The sequence below is a fragment of the Oncorhynchus keta genome, unplaced genomic scaffold (genome assembly GCF_023373465.1).
Source record: "Oncorhynchus keta strain PuntledgeMale-10-30-2019 unplaced genomic scaffold, Oket_V2 Un_contig_17125_pilon_pilon, whole genome shotgun sequence".
Taxonomy (NCBI): domain Eukaryota; kingdom Metazoa; phylum Chordata; class Actinopteri; order Salmoniformes; family Salmonidae; genus Oncorhynchus; species Oncorhynchus keta.
Genome location: NW_026280305.1, coordinates 110754 through 135008, shown reverse-complemented (window position 1 = coordinate 135008; position 24255 = coordinate 110754). Strand labels below are relative to the sequence as shown.

The 24255-nt window shown below is 42.6% G+C and overlaps 1 protein-coding gene across 3 annotated transcripts in view; it reads left to right on the top strand.

The window, feature by feature from the left end:
• LOC127919579 (CREB-binding protein-like) overlaps positions 1–20114 on the top strand; it is a 35800-nt gene extending 15686 nt beyond the window's left edge. Inside the window, exons 2-3 of one of the 3 annotated variants that reach the window (XM_052503319.1) lie at positions 3842–3916; positions 18915–20114. In XM_052503319.1, coding sequence (XP_052359279.1) covers positions 3860–3916; positions 18915–19517 — 660 coding nt within the window. In that variant the 5' untranslated portion in view covers positions 3842–3859 and the 3' untranslated portion in view covers positions 19518–20114. Of the gene's footprint in view, positions 1–3834; positions 3917–18914 lie in introns of all 3 variants that reach the window. The other 2 variants (XM_052503318.1, XM_052503320.1) reach the window with 2 other exon arrangements.
• The last annotated feature ends 4141 nt before the right edge of the window (positions 20115–24255 follow it).

Here is a 24255-nt window from a genome sequence, read left to right as displayed (position 1 = left end):
GCTTCTTCTTACTCCCCTTAGCTTACTTCTTACTCCCCCAGAGAGAGAGAGAGATTACAAAGAGAGAGAGAGAGAGAGAGAGAGAGAGAGAGAGAGAGAGAGAGAGAGAGAGAGAGAGAGAGAGAGAGAGAGAGAGAGAGAGAGAGAGAGAGAGAGAGAGAGAGAGAGAGAGAGAGAGAGAGAGGATGGCAGGTATGTTAACGGAAGATAAAAAGTGACATTAATTGAGTGACAGAGCTCGCTATGGGTTTTATCTGCAGGAGTTGGTGTGTGGCTACTTTAGGAAGCTTAAGAAACACACACTCACATACACATCCCTTTCTCTGTTCTCCTTGCTCATTTTCACCTTATTAAGTGAAGTGTATTCACTATGTAAATCTTGGCAGATAGAAGTCATATATCGTAACATACAAGATAAGCATCAACCACATTTGCAAGAAACACAAAACTGTAAAAATCTTTTCCGCAAATCCATAGACATGCTCACACCTGACCACTGAAATGCATATGCAATAGAGGCAGACAAAAAGCATATGCAATAGAGGTAGATCAAAAGTTGGTGTGTGGGAAGCAAGAAACACACACTCAAAAGCATATGCAATAGAGGCAGACAAAAAGCATATGCAATAGAGGTAGACAAAAAGCATATGCAATAGAGGTAGACAAAAAGCATATGCAATAGAGGCAGACAAAAAGCATATGCAATAGAGGCAGACAAAAAGCATATGCAATAGAGGCAGACAAAAAGCATATGCAATAGAGGCAGACAAAAAGCATATGCAATAGAGGCAGACAAAAAGCATATGCAATAGAGGTAGACAAAAAGCATATGCAATAGAGGCAGACAAAAAGCATATGCAATAGAGGCAGACAAAAAGCATATGCAATAGAGGTAGACAAAAGCATATGCAATAGAGGCAGACAAAAGCATATGCAATAGAGGCAGACAAAAGCATATGCAATAGAGGCAGACAAAAAGCATATGCAATAGAGGCAGACAAAAAGCATATGCAATAGAGGCAGACAAAAAGCATATGCAATAGAGGCAGACAAAAAGCATATGCAATAGAGGTAGACAAAAAGCATATGCAATAGAGGCAGACAAAAAGCATATGCAATAGAGGCAGACAAAAAGCATATGCAATAGAGGTAGACAAAAAGCATATGCAATAGAGGCAGACAAAAAGCATATGCAATAGAGGCAGACAAAAAGCATATGCAATAGAGGCAGACAAAAAGCATATGCAATAGAGGCAGACAAAAAGCATATGCAATAGAGGCAGACAAAAAGCATATGCAATAGAGGCAGACAAAAAGCATATGCAATAGAGGCAGACAAAAAGCATATGCAATAGAGGCAGACAAAAAGCATATGCAATAGAGGCAGACAAAAAGCATATGCAATAGAGGCAGACAAAAAGCATATGCAATAGAGGTAGACAAAAAGCATATGCAATAGAGGCAGACAAAAAGCATATGCAATAGAGGCAGACAAAAAGCATATGCAATAGAGGCAGACAAAAACCAGACGAATCATCACAGGTGTTCAGTGTCCACACAGCTATATCCTTTCATTAGTGGGGCACACAGAGACAGAAGCCATTTTGACTGGCCGCGGGAGCTTTGTCACGTTTCTATTTCAATCCATGTTTTACACTGCCCTAATTCTGTATCCTCCTTTTAAAAAAAAGGTATTATGTGTGTTCTCTCTGTTGTGTATTTTCAGGTTAGGGTGTTCTATGTAAAATCATTGTTTGTCCAGCAGCATATGGTTTGAAAGACAATGAGGGAGCACTGAGAATAGACAGGGATTGAATTGAACTCCAACTGTCATTACTGTCACATTTAATCAGGTGAAGGGAAACAGACACTATGCAGGATTTGTCTAACTGTCATTACATAGGACTGTATAAATAAGTCGCTGCTACTGAGAGTAATGCCTGTTTTGTGTGAATCCATGTTGGGAAAGTTGTGAGAAGCGATAGCTAGCTAGCGGCAAACTATTGGCCCAAAGTGCCGGAGGTCAGACCCGCCCATATTTCAGTGAATAATGAGGTGAATACAGTTTGTGAATTGTGTCTATAATTCCTTCAATATACCTTGTTCTTTCCTTATTGAATCCAAGTTCAACAATTAATATTTATCTAATACCTGTACTTTATATGTGATACATTTTATTGTACATATGTAGCAATTCCCTATCTGATTATTAACTTTTATTAACATAATCTAGTAGAAAGGGGGAAATGACCGTAGAAAGGGGAGAATGAACCTCCCTTGTAAATTTGTGAAACATTTCAAATGATAAAACATATTACTCCTTGGGGGAGTTGAGCCATGTTGACTATACTATACTATACTATACTATACCATACTATACTATACTATACTATACCATATTATACTGTACTATACTATACTGTACTATACTATACCACACTATACGATACTATACTATACTATACCATACTATACTATACTATACTATACTACAGGGTTTCCCATAATACCCTGTACTGGAGCCCTCCCTGGGGGTGCACATTTAGTTTCCCCCCAAGCACTACACAGCTGATTCAAATAATCCAAGCTGATGAGTTTGTTATTTGAATCAGCTGTGTAATGCCTGGGCAAAAACCAAAATGTGCACCCAAGGGGGCCCCAGTACCGAGTTTGGAAAACCATGCTATACTACACTACACTACACTATACTAAACTATATCACACTATGCTACACGATACTAAACTATGTCACACTATGCCCCATCCATACTATACCACACTATACTATGCCACACTATACCACACTATACTATACAATACTACACTGTACTGCACAATACTATACTATACTCAATATACTACTATACTATATGTCCTATGGACCTACTGAACCACAGCGTCGATCATCTACTACACATATTAATGAGAGTGAAATCATTCAAACTCCATTTTGTTAGCTTTCAGGCTTTAATCAATGAGTCAACTAATAAACAATCACGCCCCAACAAGCCTGGACTAGATTGGTCCAAGCAGCAGCAGTAGCAGCAGCAGAGGACTATTTCACCCCAATCAATGGCCATAATCATAGGACTTACGTCTGATAGAGAGTAGTCTGTCAACGCATGATTAATGACCCTATTATCAGCCAGGCAGCGGAGAGGGCCTGCCTGTCTGCCTGCCTGCCTGCCTGCCTGCCTGCCTGCCTGCCTGCCTGCCTGCCTGTCTGCCTGCCTGCCTGCCTGTCTGCCTGTCTGCCTGTCTGCCTGTCTGCCTGTCTGCCTGTCTGCCTGCCTGTCTGTCTGTCTGTCTGTCTGTCTGTCTGTCTGCCTGCCTGCCTGCCTGTCTGCCTGCCGCCTGCCGCCTGCCTGCCTGCCTGCCTGCCTGCCTGCCTGCCTGCCTGTCTGTCTGCCTGTCTGCCTGTCTGCCTGTCTGTCTGCCTGCCTGCCTGCCTGCCGCCTGCCTGTCTGCCTGCCTGGGAGAGGAGAGGCATTGAGAGTGCTCACTGTGTCCTCACCTCCCTCCACTGTCTATAAAGAGAGGAAGGGTAGACTGCTGCTTTAGAACAATGCTACTAGATATGTTAGATCAGTATTGACTGTTTTGTAGGTCTTAGTTTTATTGATACTGATACATATTGAGTACAATTAATATATTCAGGTTTCAGGTTTCTGTCTGCCTGTCCGCCCGTCTGTCCGTCCATCCGTCCGTGTACTTGTACATGAGTGCATGTGTGTTTGTTAAATGGTTGTACTGCATATCACAGTGATGCCTTCACACAACAGAACCGAGATGTTTATGCACATGACAGAAATATCTGTCTTCTTCTTTTTACAGGCTGCAGGGCTTTCATCACCACTGAATGGTATGCTGTCCTGACGTCTCTCTCAAAGCCAGGAGGACTGACGTGGCGTCAGAGGTTTGTCATCTTTCTAACATCTCTGCTGTTCTCACTATAGAATTATATGTCTATGGCCATTAGGGATCTGTATGAATTTGCATTAAAAGTGAGGTGACTTTTTTCACTTACTTATGAGAACAAATGGCAAGTCAATCCGACAGTAAATTACCCTCTATGCCTTCTGCTTTATGAAATGTATGGTAGTAATTTATTGTGTCTATGGGTTTGGAATTTAAGCAAAATGTAGCGGCTAAATAAAAGGTTACAGAATAGATCCCTTTTTCACACAAATGTATTCAAAGATATTGTGGCAGGAAGTGTGTATCATTTGAATAGTCACAATAGTAATAATTTCAATTCATGACATTTTACTATAAAACTTGCTAAAAAGAGCTACTTCATCATACCTACATTTCACAGCAAAATATATATATATGTTTTAAAGACAACTTGAATCAGTGTAATGAACCAGATTGATTGCTGCGTACCAGTGAACCAACCCTTTGGTTTTTACTGTGATGTAGTGCATTTATTTCAGCCTTTCCTTTTTAAACTGGAGTCGCTTAACACGACTGATGACCGACACAACAACCTATATAAAAAAACACATTGGAAATGAAATATCCTCTCTCCCAAACAACACTGTGTGCTGGTGAAGTGTACTACAGCTAAAACTCATTTGTAGTCAAATTCAAAATACTAAAATGTAGATAGATGTATCCTGTACCATTAAAATGTAGATAGATGTATCCTGTACCATTAAAATGTAGATAGAATGATCCTATACCATTAAAATGTACATAGAATGATCCTATACCATTAAAATATAGATAGATGTATCCTGTACCATTAAAATGTAGATAGAATGATCCTATACCATTAAAATGTACATAGAATGATCCTATACCATTAAAATGTACATAGAATGATCCTGTACCATTAAAATGTAGATAGATTTATCCTGTACCATTAAAATGTAGATAGAATGATCCTATACCATTAAAATGTAGATAGATGTATCCTGTACCATTAAAATGTACATAGAATGATCCTATACCATTAAAATGTAGATAGATGTATCCTGTACCATTAAAATGTACATAGAATGATCCTATACCGTTACAATGTAGATAGATGTATCCTGTACCATTAAAATGCAGATAGATATATCCTGTACCATTAAAATGTACATAGAATGATCCTATACCATTAAAATGTAGATAGATGTATCCTGTACCATTAAAATGTACATAGAATGATCCTATACCATTAAAATGTACATAGAATGATCCTGTACCGTTAAAATGTAGATAGATGTATCTTGTACCATTAAAATGTACATAGAATGATCCTATACCGTTAAAATGTAGATAGATGTATCTTGTACCACTCAAATGTAGATAGATGTATCCTGTACCATTAAAATGTAGATAGATGTATCCTGTACCATTAAAATGTACATAGAATGATCCTATACCGTTAAAATGTAGATAGATGTATCTTGTACCATTAAAATGTACATATAATGATCCTATACCGTTAAAATGTAGATAGATGTATCTTGTACCATTAAAATGTACATAGAATGATCCTATACCATTAAAATGTAGGTAGATGTATCTTGTACCATTAAAATGTAGATAGATGTATCCTGTACCATTAAAATGTAGGTAGATGTATCTTGTACCATTAAAATGTAGATAGATGTATCTTGTACCATTAAAATGTACATAGAATGATCCTATACCATTCAAATGTAGGTAGATGTATCTTGTACCGTTAAAATGTAGATAGATGTATCTTGTACCATTAAAATGTACATAGAATGATCCTATACCATTAAAATGTAGGTAGATGTATCTTGTACCATTAAAATGTAGATAGATTTATCATGTACCATTAAAATGTACATAGATGTATCCATTTTGTTCTTTTTCCCACAGACAAAGTTATACTTCTGTCAAAGGGGAGAAACAATATTCAAGATCATATCCTACAGAAACATATTTCATGATAACAACTTCACATCATTATGAGTAGACATTAGTAGGTCTATGTTCAACATCACTATTGTGAGAAGGCTTGGCCAGTATAGGGATCAATTACAAGTGGCCAATAATAGACTGCGGATGGGCTTATGAAAATGTCTTGCATCTTCAGCCCCTGCCTCCCTGTCTCTCCACTGTAGCTCGGCGGGTAATGGGGCTGTTTGTGTGTTCATTGTGTGGACTTGTTAGAGTAGAGTAGAAGGGTAGGCCTGCCAATCTGCCCATTCAGCAGCACCACTCTGCATTTCACTCTGCTTAATTCCCTCAGCGGGTTGGCAGCGCTCCTATATTCAAGTTTAACTGGTGAAATAAACCAAACAGCCCTTTATAGCCCTGGGGAAATAGCATTGTATCATGTCCAGAATCCACATAGATATTTTTTAACTAGATCTACCAAAGGCATAATTGGTCATCAAATACAGTTAAACCCTGACATGTGTCTACATGGGACAGTGTATCTTTGTGGAGTTCATACATACACCATATAGTCATTCTTTGATTTTGTGCTGTAGTTATTCTAGATTCATATTGATTTCCCATAATACATCAGTTCTGACTGAAATCGTGAAAAGTGCAATATGCTGTCCAGTTCCATTTATTCCATAGGTATCTGTACGAAATGGGATTTTATGTCATTGTGTTGCACATTATTTATGTCATGTGAAAAGTGCCGACCCTTTTATGTAAAACATTGAAGATGTTCAATATAATTGACATTTGTTTATTTATTTGTTTATTTGGATCCCCGTTAGCTTTTGCAGAAGAAGTAGCTACTCTTCCTGGGGTCCACAATGATAATATTTTGTTATAATGGTCTAATTAGTAGATGGTAATTCCTCTCCCTTGTGTTGTTCTGATACTGTGGCAAATATAACAAGAGCACATCCTCACATTCCCCAATAAGGCAAAGGGCATATTCTGCTTCATTACAGATCTGATCATGATGATAATGTGACCAAGAAATGACTCTAACTACTTTCACAGTTTAGCCTGAAGGTGGTCACGTTGGATTCAATTCTTTTAGAAGGGAGGGAAAAGGACCTGCTTTTCAGACAGCAGAAGGGTACCACGTTCCCGTGAAAGGAATGAAGAAATGCAATGCTTTAATGGTATTAGTAATGCATTACTGCCGGCTCTCCATTTTATAAATCACCTCTCAATTTAGGACAGATGCACAGAGAAATATTTAGCACAGCTAGCTGGAGGGAGGAGGATGGTGTTGCAGGAAGAGAGAAGTCACATGTTCATTTACTCTCTCTTGATATCCTGTAATGACATTCATCCTTCCTGTTTTAGTCAAGGCACCAGGTATTAACATATACAGTATCTTTCCTAAGGTCAATAGTACAGGCTCTGATCAACTTGTTGGTTATTTGATAAGGAATTATGGTGTTTTTGAGTTCAGTGCAGACCGTAGCTTTATAGTGGGAATGTGGTGTCTTGTGGGATGCAGACATAACATTTAAGTCACATTCAACCTCCCTGAATACTATTAGCAGTGTGTCCTACTTCAATCATTGGCATGTAGTGGCCTAGTGCTTTAGTGTATCTAGACACACTGTTGACCCCTACTAGCGTATGTATATTAACCACATGAACTGTGGAAGACTGTTGGTAGTAGTGGTAAACTGTTTTCCATCTATTAACCACATGAACTGGCCTGTCTTCCACTGTTTACCACTACTACCATCTATTAACCACAGGAACTGGCCTGTCTTCCACTGTTTACCACTACAACCATCTATTAACCACAGGAACTGGTCTGTCTTCCACTGTTTACCACTACTACCATCTATTAACCACAGGAACTGGCCTGTCTTCCACTGTTTACCACTACTACCATCTATTAACCACATGAACTGGCCTGTCTTCCACTGTTTACCACTACTACCATCTATTAACCACATGAACTGGCCTGTCTTCCACTGTTTACCACTACTACCATCTATTAACCACATGAACTGGCCTGTCTGCCACTGTTTACCACTACTACCATCTATTAACCACATGAACTGGCCTGTCTTCCACTGTTTACCACTACTACCATCTATTAACCACATGAACTGACCTGTCTTCCACTGTTTACCACTACTACCATATATTAACCACAGGAACTGACCTGTCTTCTACTGTTTACCACTACTACCATCTATTAACCACATGAACTGGTCTGTCTTCCACTGTTTACCACTACTACCATCTATTAACCACATGAACTGGCCTGTCTTCCACTGTTTACCACTACTACCATCTATTAACCACATGAACTGGCCTGTCTTCCACTGTTTACCACTACTACCATCTATTAACCACAGGAACTGGCCTGTCTTCCACTATTAACCACAGGAACTGGCCTTCTTCACATCTATTAACCACAGGAACTGACCTGTCTTCCACTGTTTACCACTACTACCATCTATTAACCACAGGAACTGGCCTGTCCTTCCACTGTTTACCACTACTACCATCTATTAACCACAGGAACTGGCCCACCTTCCACTGTTTACCACTACTACCATCTATTAACCACATGAACTGGCCTGTCTTCCACTGTTTACCACTACTACCATCTATTAACCACATGAACTGGCCTGTCTTCCACTGTTTACCACTACTACCATCTATTAACCACAGGAACTGGCCCACCTTCCACTGTTTACCACTACTACCATCTATTAACCACAGGAACTGGCCCACCTTCCACTGTTTACCACTACTACCATCTATTAACCACAGGAACTGGCCCACCTTCCACTGTTTACCACTACTACCATCTATTAACCACAGGAACTGGCCCACCTTCCACTGTTTACCACTACTACCATCTATTAACCACAGGAACTGGCCTGTCTTCCACTGTTTACCACTACTACCATCTATTAACCACAGGAACTGGCCCACCTTCCACTGTTTACCACTACTACCATCTATTAACCACATGAACTGGCCTGTCTGCCACTGTTTACCACTACCACTACTACCATCTATTAACCACATGAACTGGCCTGTCTTCCACTGTTTACCACTACTACCATCTATTAACCACATGAACTGACCTGTCTTCCACTGTTTACCACTACTACCATCTATTAACCACAGGAACTGGCCTGTCTTCCACTGTTTACCACTACTACCATCTATTAACCACAGGAACTGGTCCACCTTCCACTGTTTACCACTACTACCATCAATTAACCACATGAACTGGCCTGTCTTCCACTGTTTACCACTACTACCATCTAAACCACATGAACTGGCCTGTCTTCCACTGTTTACCACTACTACCATCTATTAACCACATGAACTGGCCTGTCTTCCACTGTTTACCACTACTACCATCTATTAACCACATGAACTGGCCTGTCTTCCACTGTTTACCACTACTACCATCTATTAACCACATGAACTGGCCTGTCTTCCACTGTTTACCACTACTACCATCTATTAACCACATGAACTGGCCTGTCTTCCACTGTTTACCACTACTACCATCTATTAACCACATGAACTGGCCTGTCTTCCACTGTTTACCACTACTACCATCTATTAACCACATGAACTGGCCTGTCTTCCACTGTTTACCACTACTACCATCTATTAACCACATGAACTGGCCTGTCTTCCACTGTCTTCCACTGAACTGGCCTTTTCCACCACTACTACCATCTATTAACCACAGGAACTGGCCTACTACCATCTATTAACCACATGAACTGGCCCACCTTCCACTGTTTACCACTTACCATCTATTAACCACAGGAACTGGCCTGTCTTCCACTGTTTACCACTACTACTACCATCTATTAACCACAGGAACTGGCCCACCTTCCACTGTTTACCACTACTACCATCTATTAACCACATGAACTGGCCTGTCTTCCACTGTTTACCACTACTGGCCTGTCTTCCATCTTCCACTGTTTACCACTACTATTAACCACATGAACTGGCCTGTCTTCCACTGTTTACCACTACTACCATCTATTAACCACAGGAACTGGCCTGTCTTCCACTGTTTACCACTACTACCATCTATTAACCACAGGATTACCATCAATTAACTGGCCTGTCATGAACCATGGCTGGCCTGTCTTCCACTGTTTACCACTACTACCATCTATTAACCACATGAACTGGCCTGTCTTCCACTGTTTACCACTACTACCATCTATTAACCACATGAACTGGCCTGTCTTCCACTGTTTACCACTACTACCATCTATTAACCACATGAACTGGCCTGTCTTCCACTGTTTACCACTACCACCATCTATTAACCACATGAACTGGCCTGTCTTCCACTGTTTACCACTACTACCATCTATTAACCACATGAACTGGCCTGTCTTCCACTGTTTACCACTACTACCATCTATTAACCACATGAACTGGCCTGTCTTCCACTGTTTACCACTACTACCATCTATTAACCACATGAACTGGCCTGTCTTCCACTGTTTACCACTACTACCATCTATTAACCACAGGAACTGACCTGTCTGCCACTGTTTACCATCTATTAACCACATGAACTGGCCTGTCTTCCACTGTTTACCACTACCACCATATATTAACCACATGAACTGGCCTGTCTTCCACTGTTTACCACTACTACCATCTATTAACCACATGAACTGGCCTGTCTTCCACTTTTACCACTACTACCATCTATTAACCACATGAACTGGCCTGTCTTCCACTGTTTACCACTACTACCATCTATTAACCACAGGAACTGGCCTGTCTTCCACTGTTTACCACTACTACCATCTATTAACCACAGGAACTGGCCCACCTTCCACTGTTTACCACTACTACCATCAATTAACCACATGAACTGACCTGTCTTCCACTGTTTACCATCTATTAACCACATGAACTGGCCTGTCTTCCACTGTTTACCACTACTACCATCTATTAACCACATGAACTGACCTGTCTTCCACTGTTTACCACTACTACCATCTATTAACCACATGAACTGGCCTGTCTTCCACTGTTTACCACTACTACCATCTATTAACCACATGAACTGGCTTGTCTTCCACTGTTTACCACTACTGGCCTGTCTTCCACCATCTATTAACCACATGAACTGGCCTGTCTTCCACTGTTTACCACTACCACCATCTATTAACCACATGAACTGGCCTGTCTTCCACTGTTTACCACTACTACCATCTATTAACCACATGAACTGGCCTGTCATCCACTGTTTACCACTACTACCATCCATTAACCACAGGAACTGACCTGTCTGCCACTGTTTACCATCTATTAACCACATGAACTGGCCTGTCTTCCACTGTTTACCACTACCACCATCTATTAACCACATGAACTGGCCTGTCTTCCACTGTTTACCACTGTCTTCACCACTACTATCTATTAACCACATGAACTGGCCTGTCTTCCAACCACTACACCATCTATTAACCACAACTGGCCTGTCTTCCACTGTTTACCACTACTACCATCTATTAACCACATGAACTGGCCTGTCTTCCACTTTTTACCACTACTACCATCTATTAACCACATGAACTGGCCTGTCTTCCACTGTTTACCACTACTACCATCTATTAACCACATGAACTGGCCTGTCTTCCACTTTTTACCACTACTACCATCTATTAACCACAGGAACTGGCCTGTCTTCCACTGTTTACCACTACTACCATCTATTAACCACAGGAACTGGCCTGTCTTCCACTGTTTACCACTACTACCATCTATTAACCACAGGAACTGGCCTGTCTTCCACTGTTTACCACTACTACCATCTATTAACCACATGAACTGGCCTGTCTTCCACTGTTTACCACTACTACCATCTATTAACCACATGAACTGGCCTGTCTTCCACTGTTTACCACTACTACCATCTATTAACCACATGAACTGGCCTGTTACCTCTACTCCTATAAAGCCATGGTGGCTCAAGGGTATGTCTGTCTGTCTGTTATTCTGTCTGTCTGTTATTCTGTCTGCCTGTCTGTCTGTGGGGAACAGCTGTTTCCTTCAGCAATGCTGCAGTGCCACGCCTGCCAAACACTCAATGAAATACCATCACAGTCGAGTAGCAGGCAGCCGTGTACATACATCCTCTGCAGCTGTAGCACAAAGAAGGCTCCTTTTACTGTTCAACGCTACTGCCTGTTGGGATGTTGCCTGGCATGTTACAGATGCCATTGGAGTATATTAGATACGTATAAAATTGGTCCATAATGTTATTGTGTCAGAGAGGAATGAGGGACAGGGGACGGATGGAGGACAGAGCTCCAGAAAGGACTGTCTGTCACTGTTAGCCATGTGTTTTGTGGCAGTCTGGGAACCACAATATCATTAGAAGTGTGTGTCCCACAGAGAAACTCATGAATCCATGCAGAAAGATCCAGACCAGTGGCTCGATCATCACACACACTTCTCCCTATAGATGAATGAGCAGACTGCCTTCTCTGTTCTCCCGATAGCTTAATGAGCAGACTGCCTTCTCTGTTCTCCTTATAGCTTAATGAGCAGACTGCCTTCTCTGTTCTCCTTATAGTTTAATGAGCAGACTGCCTTCTCTGTTCTCCCTATAGTTTAATGAGCAGACTGCCTTCTCTGTTCTCCTTATAGCTTAATGAGCAGACTGCCTTCTCTGTTCTCCCTATAGCTTAATGAGCAGACTGCCTTCTCTGTTCTCCTTATAGCTTAATGAGCAGACTGCCTTCTCTGTTCTCCCTATAGTTTAATGAGCAGACTGCCTTCTCTGTTCTCCCTATAGTTTAATGAGCAGACTGCCTTCTCTGTTCTCCCTATAGCTTAATGAGCAGACTGCCTTCTCTGTTCTCCTTATAGCTTAATGAGCAGACTGCCTTCTCTGTTCTCCCTATAGTTTAATGAGCAGACTGCCTTCTCTGTTCTCCCTATAGTTTAATGAGCAGACTGCCTTCTCTGTTCTCCCTATAGTTTAATGAGCAGACTGCCTTCTCTGTTCTCCCTATAGTTTAATGAGCAGACTGCCTTCTCTGTTCTCCTTATAGCTTAATGAGCAGACTGCCTTCTCTGTTCTCCTTATAGCTTAATGAGCAGACTGCCTTCTCTGTTCTCCCTATAGTTTAATGAGCAGACTGCCTTCTCTGTTCTCCTTATAGCTTAATGAGCAGACTGCCTTCTCTGTTCTCCTTATAGCTTAATGAGCAGACTGCCTTCTCTGTTCTCCTTATAGCTTAATGAGCAGACTGCCTTCTCTGTTCTCCTTATAGCTTAATGAGCAGACTGACTTTCACCGATGGACAGGAACCTCCTGTAAACACTCCCATTACATCTCCTTCCTTCTTCTCTCTCTCATTTCACTTCCTTTTCAGTTTAGGAGTGAAGCATGAAAGCATATGTTCATCTGCTCCGATGTCGAGTTGAGGAAGGAAAGAAATATACTCTCATACTGAAATAGTGTTGTTTTAAGGTAGGCTTAAACATACTGAAATAGTGTTGTTTTAAGGTAGGCTTAAAGGAAGGTTGCTGTATGGTACAGTAAGGGATATGTCAATCAGTCCATTGTGCAGGATTGACAGGCTGTGGGAAGGTTGCTGTAGTGGTGTATATAAGGGATATGTCAATCAGTCCATTGTGCAGGATTGACAGGCTGGGGGAAGGTTGCTGTAGTGGTGTATATAAGGGATATGTCAATCAGTCCATTGTGCAGGATTGACAGGCTGTGGGAAGGTTGCTGTAGTGGTGTATATAAGGGATATGTCAATCAGTCCATTGTGCAGGATTGACAGGCTGTGGGAAGGTTGCTGTAGTGGTGTATATATGGGATATGTCAATCAGTCCATTGTGCAGGATTGACAGGCTGTGGGAAGGTTGCTGTAGTGGTGTATATAAGGGATATGTCAATCAGTCCATTGTGCAGGATTGACAGGCTGGGGGAAGGTTGCTGTAGTGGTGTATATAAGGGATATGTCAATCAGTCCATTGTGCAGGATTGACAGGCTGTGGGAAGGTTGCTGTAGTGGTGTATATAAGGGATATGTCAATCAGTCCATTGTGCAGGATTGACAGGCTGTGGGAAGGTTGCTGTAGTGGTGTATATAAGGGATATGTCAATCAGTCCATTGTGCAGGATTGACAGGCTGTGGGAAGGTTGCTGTAGTGGTGTATATAAGGGATATGTCAATCAGTCCATTGTGCAGGATTGACAGGCTGTGGGAAGGTTGCTGTAGTGGTGTATATAAGGGATATGTCAATCAGTCCATTGTGCAGGATTGACAGGCTGGGGGAAGGTTGCTGTAGTGGTGTATATAAGGGATATGTCAATCAGTCCATTGTGCAGGATTGACAGGCTGTGGGAAGGTTGCTGTAGTGGTGTATATAAGGGATATGTCAATCAGTCCATTGTGCAGGATTGACAGGCTGTGGGAAGGCTGATGAGATGATGCCTTTCTGTCACCTGGGCTGTTCCTGACAGCTGCTGCATCCATGATAAGACCTGTCTGTCTGTCAGTCTGTCTGTCAATTCTCAGAAATTGCAGTCGTATTTCCCCTTCCGTCTAGCATGCCAAAGCAAGTTTCTGTTGAATTTGTTTGGGCTTTTTCTCTTAGTATTTGGAAATGGAAATGCATAGGAAAGGAAAAACCATTTCACATTGATTTGGATGATGCATTTCCCATAATACAGGTGATATTATCAGTGAGGGGAATTTCCACATTCATAGAATTCGATACTAACTGTGCAATCTTACAGATTTGCAAATATTATTAGATACAATACCATCGACATGTCCCCTATTACCTGAACACTGTATCACACAGCAGCCAGTCTGTGCTAAAACAAAAAAAAAAACAGAATTAGCCAGGGATGTCATACCCTCAGAAAGTGATCAATTACCAAGACGGTGATGATGCCAACGTCTTATTTCTGGGTGTACAGAATATAATTGATCTTCTGGGAGGGCTGAAGGTTCCATTAGGAAACAAATGCTTGCTTTCATCCAGTAAGCTAAGTCCCAAAGTCTCTCTCTCCATTCTGCAGGCTAAGCACAGCTGTCTGGGAGGACCGTGAGGGATGGGCTCGTCCATCAGCACAAAGGCAGGCCAGAGGGAGGGAAATGTGGCCTGAGGTGGGAGGATGGGTGGGGTAGGCTGGGCTTGTCTGGAGACACAGGGGACATACTGCACTGTCTGGTCGGGCACCAGGATCATTTAGAAGGGCGTTTTAATTACCGTGAGAAGCTATTAATGCTAACTAATGCTTGCGTTTAGGAAATAGCCCAAGCAAGACAACGAACAAGTCCTTAATTGCTTGTCAAATGGTCTTCGCTCCAAGGAAGGTCTCCTATTTTTTTTGCTTGAATTGACATTCTTTTTATTTCTCTATTTTTTTTTTTTTTTACCTCAAATGACTGGTTTAGCCGTTACACATGGACACTTGTACTGGTGCTGTGCCACACTACAGTATATCATGGGTTCTGTAAGACACTTTTCTTAGCTTGTGAGTGGGATAAGCATCTTCGACTTGAGAATGTATTGATCCTGAATTTGTCCAAGCGGAATGCAGGTGCATATGACCACATTGGAACAGTGAGAGGTAGATTCATCATTTCAAGGGTTTCTGCTAAGCAAATATTGTAATGAATGGGGGATACGCAAAATTATTCTGGAACTATCCGACGGAAATGTCAAGGAGGCATGTTGCTGTGCCGAAGGGACTCCCACCAGAATGGAATCAATCATGGATTCCACAGAATGGAATAAAGCACAGCACTAAGGACGTGACATCACTGAATGTAGATTACATAGAGATCTGATGAAAAGGAAATAGATTGGTTCAGACAATGTGGAGGTGTCAGAAATAGTGACATAGCTTGTGTCTGGTGGCCCCTTGTGTGTGAAATGATGCTTGGCTTGGCTGTTTGGGAAATGATCATATTTTATATGAGAATAACTGGAATAAGTTCTCTTCTTTGTTCTCAGCTGGAACCTTAGCTCTGGTCCAGGGAATTAAGTGCAGCTTGCTGATGTTGAGCCTTTAGCAAGTTGGACTTAACTCTCTGGACAAGAGCTACTAGAAACTATGGACAATTCTGGCAACTTCAGAACTTGAGAAAATCTAAATCCGGTCATGAAGTACCCCCCCAGAGCTTTTTTGCAAGGATTATCTGTCTTTAACTTGTCTGTACAGAAATGAAAGTGTGTCTGTTAACAGGTCTGTTCAAAAGGACCTTTCACAGTATGGTGCAGTTCAGATGTAACTGCTCTCATTGTTGCCCTGACAGAAAGTGGGAGCAGACATACTCAGTACTGGGGCGTGTGGTGGCTGATTTTTTTTCGGGACAGGGGAGAGCTTTTCTGCCTATTAAGCACAGTGACATTCTTTGTCTGAAGGACACTGGCTGCCGTCCAAAAACTGGGCGCCCAAGCCGTTTAATTTTAAACCATAAAGAAGTTCTTGGCACAAAAGCCCTTATGTGGGCTTTGTCGCAATTAGATTAACCAGAAAGGGCAACAGAGCGGATAGAACAGGATTGGGCAGAAAGGTATTGCTGGGATATTATGCTGTGTGGCATGTTCAACTGTGGAGGAATTAGCTGGACTTGACCCTCCAGTGATGGAATATGTCCAGGAGAGAGGACAAACTGCAGATTAATAGAGTCGCATTACAGCTAACAGTGGTACAGGTGTTTGGCCCCCAAACCGTGGCAGCTTCAAATGCAGCTACCTACCAGTATATGTATATATATATATATATCTTTGTCTCTCTCTCTCTCTCTCTCTCTCTCTCTCTCTCTCTCTCTCTCTCTCTCTCTCTCTCTCTCTCTCTCTCTCTGTGACACCGTTAATATGCTCTTCTCATTTACAACTTGAAGTGTATTTTGATGGCTTTCAGAGTAAGTTTCATATTAATATGTCAACCATGTTTCCACAAAATGGCATCCATTGAGAAGGAACATGGAATGTATCTGTTGATGGTTTGTGCCTGTCTACCAAGAAGAGATTCAGTTGTATGGTGGGATGGAATTGAAGTCAGAGCAACAGTATGTCAATCACTGTGGTCACTTTTCCCTTTTAAGATGTCCCCTCGATCTGCCCAAGCTGCATCCCAAACGGCACCCTAAGCCCTATATATCACACTACTTTTGGCCAGAGCCGTATGAGAACTACTACATAGGGTGCCATTTGGGACATAGCCTCAGTCTTTATCCACAGTCACTGAGGCAGCAGCCAATAAGAGCCATTGTTTTACTGCTCTGGCTCCACCCTAGAAGTTCCAGTTAAGTATGTCCTCAGCACCTCTGTCCTCTTTCTGACCTCTGTCACACAGCGTGGTGCCAGACAGGCTGCGGAAGCTTAGCTCCTTTAACACAGTTGGCTGAGATGGTGGAGCTATGATTCACAAGATGTTTTCTCTCTCCAGTACGCTCCCGTCTCGCTCTGTCTCTGTCTCTCTGTCTCTCTGTCAATTCAATTCAATTCAATTCAAGGGCTTTATTGGCATGGGAAACATGTGTTAACATTGCCAAAGCAAGTGAGGTAGACAACATACAAAGTGAATATATAAAGTGAAAAACAGCAAAAATTAACAGTAAACATTACACATACAGAAGTTTCAAAACAGTAAAGACATTACAAATGTCATAATGTCTGTCTCTCTTTCTCTCTCTCCAGTACGCTCCCGTCTCTCTCTGTCTCCGTCTCTCTGTCTCTCTGTCTCTCTTTCTCTCTCTCCAGGACGCTCCCGTCTCTCTCTCTCTCTCCATCTCTGTCTCCTCATAACAACCAGGCCAGTTAGTCAGACCTTCCTCTGGGAATCATTAAATTAGCACAGACAAAAAAGTGTATCCAAATCTCTCTGTAATGGGTCTGCTGCGTTGTTGGATGATGTCTCTCAGTCTCATTTCCTGTGTAGCATAACCTCCCTTATTGTTAAAGTGGCACTCCAGTCTCCTTTTACCCTCATTTATCACCTGATTAACTTAACAAAAGGTACATCTCAATATGTGGTCCAGGTATTATGACATGGCACAAGTGTGGGGGGGGGGCTTTCTCATCTGTTCTCTATTACTCCTCTATTGTTCCCCCACACAAAACACAAGGGGGAGGCCGATGACATCAGAGGGCACCATCAGGCTAACTCCTTGAAGTTTTCAGTTGTGTCGAAAAAACAACGTTTTGCTCCAAAAAACATTTGTGTGTGTGTGTATTACTGTATTTATATGTGGGATATTGTTTTCCAACAGGAAAAGTTCCAAAATAGCAGGAGTGCCTCTTTAATTGAGTCAAATGTCTCTAGTTGGATTTGTAAACTTCACTCTACATAAATGGACACATTATGTGAAACCTCTCCCTCTCAATCATTTTACTTGTCCACCCCATCCCAAACCCAGTGTAAACAGAGGTGGATAGAGAACTACAGCCGTGGTCCTCAGTTATTCTCTGCCCCATCTATCTCTGCCAAGACCTTAATACACTTCCAGATTCTAAAATAGAACACTCTGCTCCACTCTGCATGTTGGTACAGTATCTGCCACATCTGAAGGATGCCCCTAATTTACCTGAACCTACTCACACCCAATACTGCACTCTAGATTTTGATAAGTATTTATTGTTTAGACATTGCATTTGTAGCCATGTTAGCAGTTTATTAAAGTGGTGATACATTCTAACCTAAACTTTACCTCCCTAATCTTACTACATTTGCACACACTGTACATAGATTTTTCTATTGTGTTATTGACTGTATGTTTGTTTATGTATAACTCTGTGTTGTTGTTTTGTCGCACTGCTTTACTTTATCTTGGCCAGGTCGCAGTTGTAAATGAGAACTTGTTCTCAACTAGCCTACCTGGTTAAATAAAGGTGAAATAAATAAATAAATAAATAAACTGAATGGTACTGAATAGGAATGAGTGTTTACTGTTATAATGACTGTAATACTAATGAATGAATTAATAATGATGCTGTTGTTTATATCTGAATTCCAGATTCCCCCTGGATCAGCCCCTGAGAGCTGTAGGATCCCACCCAGGAGGATGCAGGGCCTCAGGAGGGCCTCAGGAGGAACAGCTCTAGCCAGCTCTGACTTCTGGTGGGGCGGGACAGCTGGTGTTGTGAATCAGGCCGCTATAGTGCCAGACACGGCTTCTTCCCAACACCAGGGTCACACCCCACTGTCCGCAGCACCGAAGCCCCGGAGCCCAGCCCTCTCCATCACCGGCAGAAAGGCACAGCAGCAGCATTGTCCGCAGCACCGGAAGCCCCGGAGCCCAGCCCTCTCCATCACCGGCAGCAAGGCACAGGAACAGCACTGTCCGCAGAACCGAAGCCCCGGAGCCCAGCCCTCTCCCTCACCGGCAGCAAGGCACAGCAACAGCACTGTCCGCAGCACCGAAGCCCCGGAGCCCAGCCCTCTCCCTCACCGGCAGCAAGGCACAGCAACAGCACTGTCCGCAGCACCGAAGCCCCGGAGCCCAGCCCTCTCCCTCACCGGCAGCAAGGCACAGCAACAGCACTGTCCGCAGCACCGAAGCCGAAAATGCATGCCGAGACTAGTGGAGGATGTGTCTTTCAAAAACAGACTAGTCTAAGTTAATTAAAAATAAACTAAATATTCCACTGTATGTCTGAGGCATAAGAGGAGCATGGGCCCGAAGCAAAACCACCATTGTTTAATTCTCAATTGTGATTAAAGTAGAGTTGCATTGTATTGACTTGCCTTATGACAGCTTCTGTGTGTCTGCACACTAGGACTAGGATTCAACATCAGTGAACTATCAGAGCATAAGACAGTACAACGAGAGAGAGGACCGTGCTGATGGGAATAGCATGAAATGAATAATCAATCCAAATGAAATGTGTTCCGGTTTATGTAAAAGCAAGACAAATGAAAGGCTGGGTGTATTCCTTTGTCTGGGATTAAATAGAAAATGGATTTTGATGTTAGTCTCAGTCTTAGTATCAGTACACTTTGTTGGCATCCCTCTGTGCTGCTTTTATTTCACTTTATATTATATAATTTTATTAAAACTCATCAAATGACTCTTTATTTGTTATTCATTACTTAACGAATTGTATGTTTTCATTGTGTGGTGGTAGTTTGTGAGTGAAAGTGTTTAGGTACAATTGTGAATTCGTTTTTGCATCATTATTCCAATAATAAAGTAGGATACATGTGAACAACTACAGCTATGTATCTTGTCATTCATATGATTATCTTTGACAATTATTTGAGTATTTTATTGTGTAAAATTATTTCCATTCAGACTGTACGGTACATTGGAAATTAATCGTATAATTCATAAACCAATTTCATCCTAAAATAAATATATATAGTTGAAGTTCCCGTGCAGTAGAATTTCCCAATTTCTCCCCCAAAGATCTGCAAGCATGTCCACTACCGGTCAAAAGTTTTAGAACACTTTTTCATTCAAGGGTTTTTCTTAATTTTACTATTTTCTACATTATAGAATAATAGTGAAGACATCAAAACTATGAAATAACACATATGGTATCATGAAGTAACCAAAGAAGTGTTAAACAAATCAAAATATATTTTATATTTGAGATTCTTCAAATAGCCACTCTTTGCGTTGATGATGGCTTTGCACACTCTTGGCATTCTCTCAACCAGCAACACCTGGAATTTTCCAACAGTCTTGAAGGAGTACCCACATATGCTGAGCACTTGGCTGCTTTTCCTTCCTTCTGCGGTCCGACTCATCCCAAACCATCTCAATTTGGTTGAGGTTGGGGGATTGTGGAAGTCAGGTCAGCCCTTACACAGCCTGTAGGTGTGTTGGGTCATTGTCCTGTTGAAAAACAAATTATAATCCCACTAAGCCCAAACCAGATGAGACGGCGTATCGCTGCAGAATGCTTCAAATCAAATCAAATCAAATTTTATTTGTCACATACACATGGTTAGCAGATGTTAATGCGAGTGTAGCGAAATGCTTGTGTTTCTAGTTCCGACAATGCAGTAATAACCAACAAGTAATCTAACTAACAATTCCAAAACTACTGTCTTATACACAGTGTAAGGGGATAAAGAATATGTACATAAGGATATATGAATGAGTGATGGTACAGAGCAGCATAGGCAAGATACAGTAGATGGTATCGAGTACAGTATATACATATGAGATGAGTATGTAAACAAAGTGGCATAGTTATACATGGCTAGTGATACATGTATTACATAAGGATGCAGTCGATGATAGAGTACAGTATATACGTATGCATATGAGATGAATAATGTAGGGTACGTAACATTATATAAGGTAGCATTGTTTAAAGTGGCTAGTGATATATTTACATCATTTCCCATCAATTCCCATTATTACAGTGGCTGGAGTTGAGTCAGTGTCAGTGGCAGTGTGTTGGCAGCAGCCACTCAATGTTAGTGGTGGCTGTTTAACAGTCTGATGGCCTTGAGATAGAAGCTGTTTTTCAGTCTCTCGGTCCCAGCTTTGATGCACCTGTACTGACCTCGCCTTCTGGATGATAGCAGGGTGAACAGGCAGTGGCTCAGGTGGTTGATGTCCTTGATGATCTTTATGGCCTTCCTGTAACATTGGGTGGTGTAGGTGTCCTGGAGGGCAGGTAGTTTGCCCCGGTGATGCGTTGTGCAGACCTCACTACCCTCTGGAGAGCCTTACGGTTGAGGGCGGAGCAGTTGCCGTACCAGGCGGTGATACAGCCCGCCAGGATGCTCTCGATTGTGCATCTGTAGAAGTTTGTGAGTGCTTTTGGTGACAAGCCGAATTTCTTCAGCCTCCTGAGGTTGAAGAGGCGCTGCTGCGCCTTCTTCACGATGCTGTCTGTGTGAGTGGACCAATTCAGTTTGTCTGTGATGTGTATGCCGAGGAACTTAAAACTTGCTACCCTCTCCACTACTGTTCCATCGATGTGGATAGGGGTGTTGCCTGTGCTGTTTCCTGAAGTCCACAATCATCTCCTTAGTTTTGTTGACGTTGAGTGTGAGGTTATTTTCCTGACACCACACTCCGAGGGCCCTCACCTCCTCCCTGTAGGCCGTCTCGTCGTTGTTGGTAATCAAGCCTAACACTGTTGTGTCGTCCGCAAACTTGATGATTGAGTTGGAGCGTGCGTGGCCACGCAATCGTGGGTGAACAGGGAGTACAGGAGAGGGCTCAGAACGCACCCTTGTGGGGCCCCAGTGTTGAGGATCAGCGGGGAGGAGATGTTGTTGCCTACCCTCACCACCTGGGGCGGCCCGTCAGGAAGTCCAGTACCCAGTTGCACAGGGCGGGGTCGAGACCCAGGGTCTCGAGCTTGATGACGAGCTTGGAGGGTACTATGGTGTTGAATGCTGAGCTGTAGTCGATGAACATCATTCTCACATAGGTATTCCTCTTGTCCAGATGGGTTAGGGCAGTGTGCAGTGTGGTTGAGATTGCATCGTCTGTGGACCTATTTGGGCGGTAAGCAAATTGGAGTGGGTCTAGGGTGTCAGGTAGGGTGGAGGTGATATGGTCCTTGACTAGTCTCTCAAAGCACTTCATGATGACGGAAGTGAGTCGTTTAGCTCAGTTACCTTAGCTTTCTTGGGAACAGGAACAATGGTGGCCCTCTTCAAGCATGTGGGAACAGCAGACTGGTATAGGGATTGATTGAATATGTCCGTAAACACACCGGCCAGCTGGTCTGCGCATGCTCTGAGGGCGCGGCTGGGGATGCCGTCTGGGCCTGCAGCCTTGCGAGGGTTAACACGTTTAAATGTCTTACTTACCTCAGCTGCAGTGAAGGAGAGACCGCATGTTTTCGTTGCAGGCCGTGTCAGTGGCACTGTATTGTCCTCAAAGCGGGCAAAAAAGTTATTTAGTCTGCCTGGGAGCAAGACATCCTGGTCCGTGACTGGGCTGGATTTCTTCTTGTAGACCGTGATTGACTGTAGACCCTGCCACATGCCTCTTGTGTCTGAGCCGTTGAATTGAGATTCTACTTTGTCTCTGTACTGACGCTTAGCTTGTTTGATAGCCTTGCGGAGGGAATAGCTGCACTGTTTGTATTCGGTCATGTTACCAGACACCTTGCCCTGATTAAAAGCAGTGGTTTGCGCTTTCAGTTTCACGCGAATGCTGCCATCAATGCACGGTTTCTGGTTAGGGAATGTTTTAATCGTTGCTATGGGAACGACATCTTCAACGCACGTTCTAATGAACTCGCACACCGAATCAGCGTATTCGTCAATATTGTTATCTGACGCAATACGAAACATATCCCAGTCCACGTGATGGAAGCAGTCTTGGAGTGTGGAGTCAGCTTGGTCAGACCAGCGTTGGACAGACCTCAGCGTGGGAGCCTCTTGTTTTAGTTTCTGTCTGTAGGCAGGGATCAACAAAATGGAGTCGTGGTCAGCTTTTCCGAAAGGGGGGCGGGGCAGGGCCTTATATGCGTTGCGGAAGTTAGAGTAACAATGATCCAAGGTTTTTCCACCCCTGGTTGCGCAATCGATTTGCTGATAAAATTTAGGGAGTCTTGTTTTCAGATTAGCCTTGTTAAAATCCCCAGCTTCAATGAATGCAGCCTCCGGATAAATGGTTTCCAGTTTGCAAAGAGTTAAATAAAGTTCGTTCAGAGCCATCTATGTGTCTGCTTGGGGGGGGATATATACGGCTGTGATTATAATCGAAGAGAATTCTCTTGGTAGATAATGCGGTCTACATTTGATTGTGAGGAATTCTAAATCAGGTGAACAGAAGGATTTGAGTTCCTGTATGTTTCTTTCATCACACCATGTCTCGTTAGCCATAAGGCATACGCCCCCGCCCCTCTTCTTACCAGAAAGATGTTTGTTTCTGTCGGCGCGATGCGTGGAGAAACCCGTTGGCTGCACCGCCTCGGATAGCGTCTCTCCAGTGAGCCATGTTTCCGTGAAGCAAAGAACGTTACAGTCTCTGATGTCCCTCTGGAATGCCACCCTTGCTCGGATTTCATCAACCTTGTTGTCAAGAGACTGGACATTGGCAAGAAGAATGCTAGGGAGTGGTGCACGGTGTGCCCGTCTCCGGAGTCTGACCAGAAGACCGCCTCATTTCCCTCTTTTTCGGAGTCGTTTTTTTGGGTCGCTGCATGGGATCCATTCCGTTGTCCTGTTTGCAAGGCAGAACACAGGATCCGCGTCGCGAAAAACATATTCTTGGTCGTACTGATGGTGAGTTGACGCTGATCTTATATTCAGTAGTTCTTCTCGACTGTATGTAATGAAACCTAAGATGACCTGGGGTACTAATGTAAGAAATAACACGTAAAAAAACAAAAAACTGCATAGTTTCCAAGGAACGCGAAGCGAGGCGGCCATCT